Consider the following 12,205-nt stretch of genomic DNA (forward strand, 5'->3'; position numbering starts at 1 on the left):
TTCATCAGCACTACTACATGTTTTCTAATTGCTAATTCCTCAGATGTCAAAGTTCAGAGTTCTTTGTAGCTCCGCTCTCCATTATCTGGATCTATTTGCATCCAAAATCTTTCACATGTGACTTCAGCTGCCCCCTAAAACATGCAAGTCAAAACATCACTGTCATGAAAGTCTTCCTCACTGGTCAAGCTAGATATCAGAAGTCTCTCAGCTGACCCTGAGGTCCACCTTTCTCCATTGAGAAAGTTGCTCCATCACAGTCCTCTTCAACCTTCCCAAGCTTTTTGTTCCCAGCTGTGGAAAAGGAAGGTAGGAAGGGATGACAACAGAGTGAGTTGGTCATTTGAGTTGAGTTTTCATTATCTTTTGGTTTGAGACATTAACTATGTCCAGTCTAGCTAGATTTCCCTTGTTGGTACTAGTCTATTGAGTGGGACAGCAGCACAAATGAATTCAAGGAACAAAACTGTATTGTGGTTGAAGAAAATGGCACCCGCCACAGAGTTAGCACAAAGGGCTCCAGGCTGCTCACACTACCTCACTACATTTGTAAAGCCATAATGCAGTGAAGCCAGCAGGATGCAGTAGGGTTAGCAAAGCAGTGAGGTGAGCACTATGAGGGGTATGAGCACACAAACAGGATACCTTGGAAGAGCGGTGCAGGGAAGTGATGAGATAAATCCAATTGGGAGGTATACCCTTTCATTCTCCACAGTGCGAAGCTGTCTGTGAACTACCACATCTTTCAAAATCCAAGCTCAATCAAATCCTGGCAAAATCACAGCAAAAATGTGAGCCCGCTGATCAGAACAGTGTGGTTGATATAACTGAAGAACAATTATGGTCATTGTTCAAAACAATTGCAAGAAAATATATACACAAGTGATTAAAATGACTTTAGGCAGGCTGTGGTTAAGCATTGTTTGGAATACATAGCTATAGGCGAACATGAATTGATCTATTTCTAGATGCTGTGCACATTCTCAGTAGTACTGACAGAGTGGCTTGGATGTCTTTGTTTCTCATGCTATAGATCATGGGATTAACCAAGGGTGGGATCATTGAATATATGATGGTCACTGCCAAATCCAGATGAGATGGAACCTTATGGGGGGGCCTGAGGTAGGCAACACTCATAGGAGCTATAAACATGAGGATGATAATCAGGTGGGGAAGGCAAGTTGAGAAGGCTTTTCTCCTCCCTTGCACAGAGGGCATTTGGAGGACTACAGTGAAAATGAGCACATAGCTTACAAAAATAAAAAGAAAGCAGACTACTCCACAGGTCAATCCTAATGCAAGCACTCCAAGTTCCATGAGGTTTAAGTCAGAACAGGTGATCTTCAGTAACTGGGGGATTTCACAGAAGAATTGAGTGACCACGTTAGAGCAGAAAGGAGCTGCAAATGTGCTAATTGCATGTAACGCCCCAGTGAAAAGACCACTGATCCACACACAAGCTATCATTTCCAGGCAGGCTTTCCTATTCATCACCATCTCGTATCTTAATGGATTGCAGATGGCAACATAGCGATCATAGGCCATGACCGTGAGCAGGTAGAAATTAGTTGCTGTAAACAATATATAAAAGTAAACTTGAGCCACACATCCTGAATAAGAAATGAGTCTCACATTGGAGAGAGAATTGGCCGTGGATTGGGGCACAATGACAGAAACCGAACCAATATCGCATACGGCCAGGTTCATCAGGAAGAAGTACATGGGGGCGTGGAGGTGGTGGTCACAGGCCACTGCAGACATGATGAGAAGGTTTCCTGTTAGAGTTGCCAAGTACAACACAAGGAAGAGAATTGTTTGGAGAACCTGCAGTTCCCGGACCTCTGAGAGCTCCTGGAGCAGAAACTCGGAAACTGTTGACTGGTTAGCCATTGCTTGCTTCTGGGGATGATGGGCGGTATGACTGGAAAAAGAAGCATAGCCCATTATTGTGATGGGTGAAGCTGCTGGTGCTTCCAGTTTGGATTCTTCATTGCTGTCATTGTTCTGACTTTGTAGAATCAATATTTTAGGAACCGTAGTCATAACCACAGGCAAGTCCAGTAACTTCTTTCAACTGCGGTTTTGGTTAATTTTCACTGTGAAGCAGTATAGGTTCAGTCCTGATTTCCCCAACTCAAAGGTTGTGCAAAAGAAGTACAGATCTGGAAATCAACACCTCTCATTGATCTACCCTTTCCTCATTTCTTCCCCCCCCCATCCCCATAATCTCCTATTCACCTTTCTGGGGACAACCATCTTCTACCTTGTCAAACGACTTTCTGAGGGAAAGTGGCCTTTTTCTGCCCATTCCTCACATGGTTTTCACTGATTCACAGCTGTGGGAAAAGGTTAAAAAATATTGGCAAAAATATTCTGAGAGGTAATTGCCAACATGCAAAAATATAACAGTGGCATTTCATAGTTTATCATGCTCTTAGTCTTGCACCAAATGCAAAAGCAGGTCACATATGTTGCAATCCTGCATGCAGATACTTGGAAGGAAGGCCCATTGAACACAATGGGATGTACTTCTGAGTAGTCGCATATAGGACTATTGTGCTGTTAGTGCTCCTTTAAGCACTCCTTTAAGGATTATGTCTTTGAGCTCCAGGACAGAATCCTTTGAAGTAAGATCAGATCAGACCAGTTCCTAATTAGGGAGAGGTCTAGAACTGCCTAGCAGACAGTCAGATAGAGCTTGGATTGGGGCATACCTTGAATGCTTTCCAGCACGTACTAGTACAGCAGGTTAGTTAGAGAAGCACTGAATAGGATGACCACTCAAAATGGTCCAGAGTCATGGCAAATCAGTTATTTCATTAAAGATCACCAGGCTGGCTCCCAGTGAAATACCTATTTATTCTTCAAAACACTCATTTATTCTTTGAAAGACTCATCGAAACACTATGTTATCATAAAAAGTGCATATGGGCCCATGTTAGTTTTCATGAGGATGAAGGGAAAGTTAAGCACAGCCTTAGGGTGTCAAAAACAGGCATGACACAGTCATACCCATTCATCAAAGAGAGCCTTTCCAGTTCTCTGTGAAAAAACGGTTCCCAATCTTTGCTGGAATGTTTCATTACCTTGTTTTTTTCAACAAAAAAATAAAGTTCACATTGTGGTTACATAGAAAACAAAGGTAGCAATCCTGTATACACTTTCCTGGGAGTAAGCCCACTAAACACAGTAGGACTTACTTCTAAGTAGTTATGCATAGGATTGTGTTCAAAAACAAACAAAATCAGTCATTTCCTTTCTCAGACGTCTTTCAGACCTTTCAGAGAGAGATATGACCCCTGGACAAACTCTATCCTTAAGGGAGTGGAAATGCTTTATCTCACCTGCAAAATATCAGAGATTCACCAATTAAAAGGCAGCTGATTCCAATTAGCAGGGAATATGTATGTCCATAGAACCTCCCTCCCCAATAAGCCATCTTCTAGCAGGGATCATTCCTGCACATTCTCTTTCAAAGGAAACTTTAAAACTAGCATCCCAATCAACAGCTATTTGGTATCCACCATTCTGAGATTAGGGAAAAAAATTGCAAGCACATAGTGGAGCCTGTGATGATATTGTGCAGGAGTAGAATCAGAAGCTAGTGCATTATGGCCGAAGTCACAGAATCAACAGTTACAACCCTAAAAGCTTTTCCTAAATTATACCACTTCACAGGCTGCAGGTGAGGTAAATCTTAGACGCAAATGTTTGAGAAATTCCCATCTAGCCATCTCTCAGCCATGCTATTTTTGGTGTGAACAGACAAATTTTTCTCTTGAAGTGAGGGGACTTTCAGGCATGCAGCGTACAGTCTACAAACTGAAATCATGTATTCTGTCCTGTATTCAGTCTTCAATGAAAGTATGATGTGTTGCAGATTTTGCATGGAAATGAAAACTTTTTATGAAGACAGCTAAGGCTGCAATCCTAACCTCCCTTTCCAGGGATTAGGTTCCATTAAACACAATAGAACTTACTTCTGAGTTACCTGGTTAGGATTGTGCCCTAAGTGACAAACAGGAACAAAATTCAAAGAAGACTTGAACTCAGGAAAGATTCAAGGAGAATTCTTTGGTATCCTTTGTTGCCGTCAACTCAGTTTGAATTCTGAATGTACTAAGGAAAGGAAGTACATTTCCTGGACAGTAGTAACTGGAAGTAACTGGACATTTTCAGAAAGGCACCTGATTGTACCATGTCAGGATTGTAAGGAAAAGAAGTGAAAATGAAATCTATTTTTATTTATTTATTGAATTTGTATGCCCCTCCCCCAAGAGAGCAGCCAAGGGCACATAGATCACAAATCTATGTGATAGGAACACTCTTTGAAGGTTGTTATGATCGTACTAATTTTATCAGTGATGTGGAATTGCAAAAGGTGCAAAAAATGGCAACGTAGATGGTTAGGGGGGTAGGACTTCCCTATCAATCACTTGGCACATTTGAGCGTAGGACAAGGATGACGAAAAGGGGGGATATATTACAGGTTTATAAAATTATGCAGGGTATGGGGAAAGCGCATGGACAGACAGACACACACACACAATTATAGTCTCATAGTACTTGAATCCATGCTACTTGAATTCAGGGCCATTCCTTGAAACGTCTTAGCAGGAATTTAAGATGGACAAAGAGCACACAACATATGTATGGGATATAGCTCCAGGAGACATGATGATAATGGACACAAATATAGGTTACTCTAAAAGGGGAGACTTCAGCTGGTAAACAATACAAAGAAAAGGAAGAGGATGATGGAAAAAAAACCATACAATTTTTACTTTGAGACCAAATGAAAAGCTTCTAAGATTATAATTAAAGATAGAAGTATGTGAATACCTTATTCTTTTTTTTTTTTCTTGATGAGCTTTCCAATTGTGATTGCTGACATATTCTCCTCCTGTGATTTCAGGTGTGTACCTGAGCATTCATTGAGGAAATCTATGCAGAAGTTCTTCCTCTCTTTGTTCGGTACGAAAAAACGACATTGGCAGAAGGTTTATTAATATTGCTTCTGTGTTCCCAGGGATTTGCTCTCAGGAGTCCAACACAGCTCTGCTGTATAAGCATGCAGAAAAAAAATTATCTGTCTCCCTTGACTTTTGCCTAATATAATGGATGGCCCAATCCTGTCCTGTGCCAATGTGCAGAATGCACAGTTTCTGCTGCATCCTGTGGGCTGGATTGAGTTTAGGCCAGCTGGGAAAAGTAAGGGATGAAACACACATTAGTTTTCAGATGGTCTCCTATGGGACACCTGAGTTCTATGCCAGCTCCTTTGCTGGGGAGCCTACTAAGGCCTCCCCGCTTCCTGAGGAGCCTGCTGGTGGGGACATCAGGGCTCGGAACGAGGTTTGGATATAGTGGACATCAGGGCCCAAAACGTATTTTTCCAATGCATCATACATATGGACCAAATTCAAATAAATGTACGGAATGAAAATGGATATCTGTAAGCTCATAAGGGGTTCATCAAGTCAATAAATAGAACCGTATCCCAACTGTCTACAACCATTCTGTAATTATTTAAATATTTGATTTTTCCATTATGTTGCTAGGAATTTTTTTGTTAATGATAATCGAATCATTTCTAGATTTCTCTGTGTTGTGATTAAAAACAAAAACAAAACTGGCAATAAAATTTTATGTGGATGTGATGGCAGTTCATATCCAAGGTTATTTTGATTATCATCAGTACAGCTTTCCAATTTTCTTTTGTCTTCCATACTGTCCAAAACATACACATAAGCAGCTTGATTGAACTTACACTGCCAACAACATTACACTCAGGTCCCCCTCCCCCTTTCCTGACAAATGTTCAAATCCCTATGGAGTTGTTCATCTGTTGGAAGCAACCTATTTTGCAGTTGAGGAAAAGAGGAACCTTAACAGCACTCTGACAAAACAGTGCAATGGTAGCTCACTGTACAAAGGCACAAGCTGCGAACCAGGAAAAGCAGTTTTGAAACCGGTCAAGAGTCTTGTCCAAACCTTTTTGCAAGACTGGCCAGAGACATCCATGGCAGGGAAGAAGATGCGGAGGCAGGTCTAGAACTCATAATGGCCAATGAACAAAGCTATTTTCTAACCCAGAGATTTTTTGCCACTGTCCTGCAGAATGGTCTGCAGATGAACTGTGGGAGTTTGGGGGAGGATCATTGGGCCATTGGGGGATGTGAGCCCTGGCCAGCAGTGTGGTGTGCCTTGATTATTTTAGCACCTTCTCAGTGTACCATGAGGTGAATAAAGGTTGAAAATTGCTGTTCTAACCTCTCAGCTACAGCAGCAATTAGTCAAAGATAATTCCAAAGGACACTTATTGTTTTACATCACCTCTAAGATGCACACCTGGCTGGGCTGTAGCACATGCCTCTATTTGATGGAGCACTTCATTGGCTGATCATTGGGTTTGCATGTAACACAAGACCTACTGTGGCATCCCGCCCAGCTTGCCATACCCACACATGTTCCATGCTCTTTACATTATTGCTGAAACTAGCTGGTTTGGCCAGCTGTATGTCAACCCCATTTCTCTAAATTTGTTTGCTTCATTGATGAAGGCAGAAGAAAACAAGGGGCTCTTTACCACAGAGAAGTGTTCCCTTCTTTGGAACCCAAGGAATCACAGAGTGGACCCTTCCGCTGCAGAGTCCCACCCTAGTTAGCTATGACTCTCTCAAGACACTTTAATTTCAATCAAACAGCCCAATCCTATTATCCACCAGTCCATAGCACTGCTACAGAGTGCACTGCATGCTATGATGGGGGGGGGGGAACACTGACACCCTGGGAGGGATGCATAAAAATCTTCGCTATTTTTTTTACTTACCTCCCACAGGCTGCCTAGTCTCCAATGGGTCTCTTCAGATCTACACCAGCTATTCAACTGGCATAAATCTGAGGAAAGTCGAAGGCAAGTTTGGCTGGGGAAAGTATCTTGTTATGTGAGCCTGCCACTGAGATCCTTCCCCTTCTGCCCTCAAATCATCCCCTGCTTGGCCCACAACCTGCCCTGACCCCTCCCCAAACTTCCCCTGCCATCAGCTTACCTGCTCTGACAGAGCACCCAGGAACCATTGTTGCATGTGGGGGTCCTCCAGCCTTTTACACTGACAGCCTCTGGACTGGGACTTACAGTGGCATATCATGAGATCCTCTACCATACGCCTGGATTGGATTGGGGCCTTAGACATAAATAATTTTCTTTGAAAAAAGTCCAGTAAACCTCTCATCCAAGTTTCCTCCTCTGCTGATCAGCTGCTACTACCCCATCCCTTCTTGACCTAAATATTGGCAATCTTCTCGCTCCCTACTTTGATATTTCTTGTAAACTGATAGGATAGGGAACTGTTGGCTTGATGTTTTTTCCATAGCTCATTGGTACATCAGATACTGCAGTTTATGAAAGTCATAGTTAATTAAACTTGAAGAAGAGTCAGTACAGGAGAGTAGGAGACTGCCACTGGCCACATTGATACAAGGAAATCAGGTCCTTGGCCACTCATTTGAAAAGTGCGACCTGCCACAGATTGTTGCCATGGATCCCAGAGCTGAATGGCACTCTTCAGAAAGAAAACATACACAAACACATAATCTAACTGGCCCATTGAATGTCATTGAAGCAAAACAGCTGATATATTAGAGAAATGATAGGGTTATTTTTGTCACAAAAAGTATGAAGAATTTGAACATAACTATTCACACTATCACATTACTTTGTAGTTTGTAATTAGGTATGCTTAGAATCTACAGTTAAAGAAGAACATTAAAGGACATATTCCTAAATGAATTGCTCACACCCAATAGTTTTGACAAAGCAACTTTAATCTCTTTGTTTCTCATGCTGTAGATCACAGGGTTCAACAAGGGTGGGACCATGGAATAGATGATGGTAAGTGCCAAATCCAGATGAGATGGACCATTTCTAGGGGGCTTGAGATAGGCAAAGCTTGAAGTAAGCACTAATGTGGAGAAGACAATGAGGTGGGGAAGGCAGGTTGAGAAAGCTTTCTTCCTTCCTTGCACAGAGGGCATTCTGAAGACTACAGAGAAGATGTGCACATAACTTACAATAATAAAAATACAACACTTGAACATAAGAACAGCTGCAAATGCAAGCACACCAATTTCAATAAGGTATAAGTCAGAGCAGGTGAGCTTCAGTAATTGTGGGATTTCACAGAAGAACTGATTGACAACATTGGAGCAGAAAGGAGCTGCAAAGGTTCCACCAGAATGTAACACTCCCAAGAGAAGGCTACTGAGCCACACACAAGTCACCATTTCCAGACAAGCTTGCCTAGTCATCACCATCTCATATCTTAATGGATTGCAGATGGCCACATAGCGATCATAGGCCATGACCGTGAGTAGAAAAAAATCAGAGACTGCAAAGAACATGTAAAAGAAAACTTGTGCAACACACCCAGAAAAAGAAATGAGTCTTGTATTGAAGAGAGAATTGGCCATGGATTTGGGCACAATGACTGAAACGGAACCAATGTCAAGTATGGCCAGGTTCATCAGGAAGAAGTACATGGGGGTGTGCAGGTGGTGGTCAAAGGCTATTGCAGAGATGATGAGAAGGTTTCCTGTTACAATTGCCAAGTATAGTCCAAGGAAGAGAAAGACATGGAGAATCTGTAGTTCCCAAAGAGCTGAGAATTCCAGGAGCAGAAACGCTGTAACTATGGAATGGTTTGTCATCATCGGCTTCTTGTGAAGACGAATGGCATCTGTGGAAAGAGGGATAAAGGTATATACTAAAAGTTAGCACAGTGTTGTAATGACTGAAGGTGCAATGTTTTTAATGTGGAGCGGAAGAGTCACTAATGCGATCAATACTGTTAGTTTTAAAATCTGTTGCACATGAGGTAACAAACAGAAATACCATAACTTGCTCCACAGCGTATGTTCTAAAATCAAAACAAGTGCCTTAAAATACAACTAAAATACAGATGTGGACAGAATCATTTTTTTGATGAACCTACCCATTTGCATTCATCTCAATAAATCTACCCATGCAGGGCCTCTGACTGGAATTTTATCGGGGGTACAAAGTTTCTTTTGGGCCCCTTCCCAAAGAGGGAGGGGGTGAAACAGGGTGGCAATGGGTAGTGAACAGAAACGGTGCAAAATAGACAGGGGGAAAGTGGCAACAGCCACAATAGTCTTTGGAGCCCAGATCTACCAGCCTGCACAGCGCAGAGTTCAGGTTTACCTGCCAGCCTGGTGTTGGCAGCTGGATACAGTAATACGGAAAACCGGCAAAGACACTCCTAAGTCTCTCTAAAAATTTTCAAATATAGAAAATTATTGCAGGAGATTAGCATCATTGTACACACTAGGCTCACACTAGAATGGAAAGTGTCCTGTGTACACCAAAACCGACATCTGCAGTAGCTGCAGTCCATCAGCTGTAACGCTGAGTTCCTATACACTTCATCATGGTTAGTACTCATAGATCCACAAGCCCAAAGGCTACCGTAGCAGGTCAGTTTCCTCCCAGATGTGACATTGTTAAGGAATATATGCATTCCTGGTCCTGCTGTGTACGGCCTCCTGGCAGTAGTCGCTACCATGTGCCCACAGTAATGCCCCCAGCTTCCCACATGGTCAGTAAATCTGGATGAGATTGGAAAATATAAGATCCTAAGAAATTTCTGGGTCCCCTCCTATGGTTCCTGGGCCCCCTTTCTGACCCTGGGCCTGGGTACAAATTACCCCCTTTACCCCCCTCACCTAGGCCGTGTACCCATGTGTATTTCTGCTTTCTTGGGATGCTCTTTTCATTTTCGTCAGAATAACCATCTTCAGTGTTTCCACAATAACAAACAAGGAAAAGGAACTGTAAACGCACAGGAAAGAAAGTTGCCTTATTCCGCCAGATCCTCAAGTGGCACTCATAGATTCACATCTGTGGGGAATTGTTTACTACCACTACCACTACCACCACCACCACCACTACTACTACTACTACGACTACTACTAGTAGCCATTATATTCGAAAATGAATTTCTCAAAAAATGAAATGTCTTGGCAGGTGCTTTGAGACAGACAAAAGAAATTACTTCCTTTCAGGATACATAAGTACTACATCTAATTCATTTCCACAATATGTGGTGACAAAAGCCTCTCAAATAAGGGACTTTAAAAGACAGACATCAGTAGGAAGAGAAAATGAAGACAAAGGTTAAGGAACATATACATTCTATTTTTTTTAATTGAGAAATCAACTGAGAAGCTACTATGATGATAGTTAAAGATGTTCATACATGAATACCTTACTATGATTTCTTAATGGGTTCCTGAATTTCAGTTTCTGACATGTCCTCTTTCAATGACCTGAGATGCTTGCCTGACCAGTGCCCCAGTGAAACTGTACAAATATCCTTCCTCTCTTTGTTCCATGACAATAAGAAATTGCCAGAGGCCTAATTAGTGACTCTTCTGTCTTCCCAGGGATTTGCTCTCAAGAGTCCAAGATAGCTCAGCAGTATATGCATCCAGAACAGGAATAATCTAGCTGGCCAGTCTTTTGGGTACTATAAGCACAGCTCAATCCCACCTAACTCTTCCCCCACCAAGGCAGACATAGCCAATGGAGTTTGAGCTGCAAAGTCCTAGAGTGGGGGGAGGAAGTTGGAAAGGTCGCTTCCTTTTTCCTTTGCCCTGGAGAAAGCCTCCACTTTCCCTGTGGGTCTCCTTGGTTCTAAGACAGCTTATTTTTGTGGTGCAGGACCAAGGAGCATAAGGGTAGTACAAAGGGAAAGACAGAACCTGACCACATAGGAGTGCCACTGAATCTGCCCCCTGCTCTGCCTCTTCCCCACCCTGAAACGCTCCTGTTCCTCTCCCTTCCAACCCATTTCTCTCAACACCTACCTCCACTCACCTTGCATCAGCAGATATAATCTTCTCCACTAGTCAACAAACATGGCCACCATTGATGGCCTTGATGTACTTGCTGGCAAAAGTGACATTCCACCAGCATTCTCTCCCTACTGCTAGAGGAATACATGTTCTACAGGTGGCAGGGAAAATGATTAGGTGTTAGGGATGCAAGTTTATTTGTTGTTACCTGGGGGTAGGTCTAATTGTATTTAATGGGACTGAGTTCTGAGTAGACATGTGAAGGCTTGAAATGCTAGTTTTGCCTACATAGGCAGGAATGACATGCAGAAGAGCAAAGTCATAAAAACATAAGAGGCCCACTGGATCAGGCCACAGGCCTATCTAATCCAGCTTCCTGTATATCACAGCGGCCCACCAAATGCCTCAGGGAGCACACAAGACAATAAGAGACCTGCATCCTGGTGCCCTCTCTTGCATCTGGCATTCTGAGGTAGCCTACTTCTTAAATCAGGAGATTGCACATACACATCATGGCTTGTAACCCTTGATGGACTTTTCCTCCAGAAATGTGTCCAATACCCTGCAAAGAGCTCAGCTCCTGAAGTTTGCAAGAATGTGTAACTATAGGGAGATAAATGCTTGAGAGTCTTTTTTCAGGTTATTTTTACCTATTAACTGAATGAATGATTTATTTCTAGATTTCCTTTTTTAAAAGTCTGGTAAACCTAGTTTGGTCCCAATAGACCAGGGGTGCCCAAACCCCGGCTCTGGGGCCACTTGCGGCCCTCGAGGCCTCTCAATGTGGCCCTCAGGGAGCTCCCAGTCTCCAATGAGCCTCTGGCCCTCCGGTGATTTGTTAGAGCCCACACTGGCCCAATGCAACGGCTCTCAGCGTGAGGGCAACTATTTGACCTCTTGCGTGAGCTGTGGGATGAGGGCTCCCTCCACTGCTTGCTGTTTCATATCTGTGATGCAGTAGCAGCAGAAAAGGAAAGGCCAGCCTTGCTTTGTGCAAGGCCTTTTATAGGCCTTGAGCTATTACAAGACCTTCATTCATTCATTCATTCAAGTTCATCTTTAATAAATTCATTTTCGTAAACATATGTAAATTTATTCAAATTTTAAATGTAAATTAATTATTTTTTTTCCCCGGCTTTTTTTTCCCCTGACACAGTGTCAGAGAGACGATGTGGCCCTCCTGCCAAAAACTTTGGACACCCCTGCAATAGACTGTTGTTTAAAAAAAGTGGATCCTGATGCTAAGAAGTTTGGGAAGCACTACTGTAAAGATACATGGTTTTACAGACGCTTTCATTTAAATTTACAGAAATTGGACAGGGAGGAGGGA

At 42.6% G+C, this 12,205-nt stretch overlaps 1 protein-coding gene across 1 annotated transcript; it reads right to left on the bottom strand.

The window, feature by feature from the left end:
• Window positions 1-7,755: 7,755 nt before the first annotated feature.
• On the bottom strand, window positions 7,756-8,709 carry LOC136652889 (olfactory receptor 14A16-like). The gene has a single exon (XM_066629815.1). It carries the CDS (start codon window positions 8,707-8,709, stop codon window positions 7,756-7,758), a length of 954 nt encoding a protein of 317 aa, XP_066485912.1.
• Between the last annotated feature and the right edge of the window lie 3,496 nt (window positions 8,710-12,205).

The sequence above is a fragment of the Tiliqua scincoides genome, chromosome 5, assembly GCF_035046505.1.
Source record: "Tiliqua scincoides isolate rTilSci1 chromosome 5, rTilSci1.hap2, whole genome shotgun sequence".
Classification (NCBI taxonomy): domain Eukaryota; kingdom Metazoa; phylum Chordata; class Lepidosauria; order Squamata; family Scincidae; genus Tiliqua; species Tiliqua scincoides.

Excerpts from the sequence above, each read along its gene's own strand:
- LOC136652889 (XM_066629815.1), bottom strand. The coding sequence starts at position 8,709 with ATGACAAACCATTCCATAGTTACAGCGTTTCTGCTCCTGGAATTCTCA.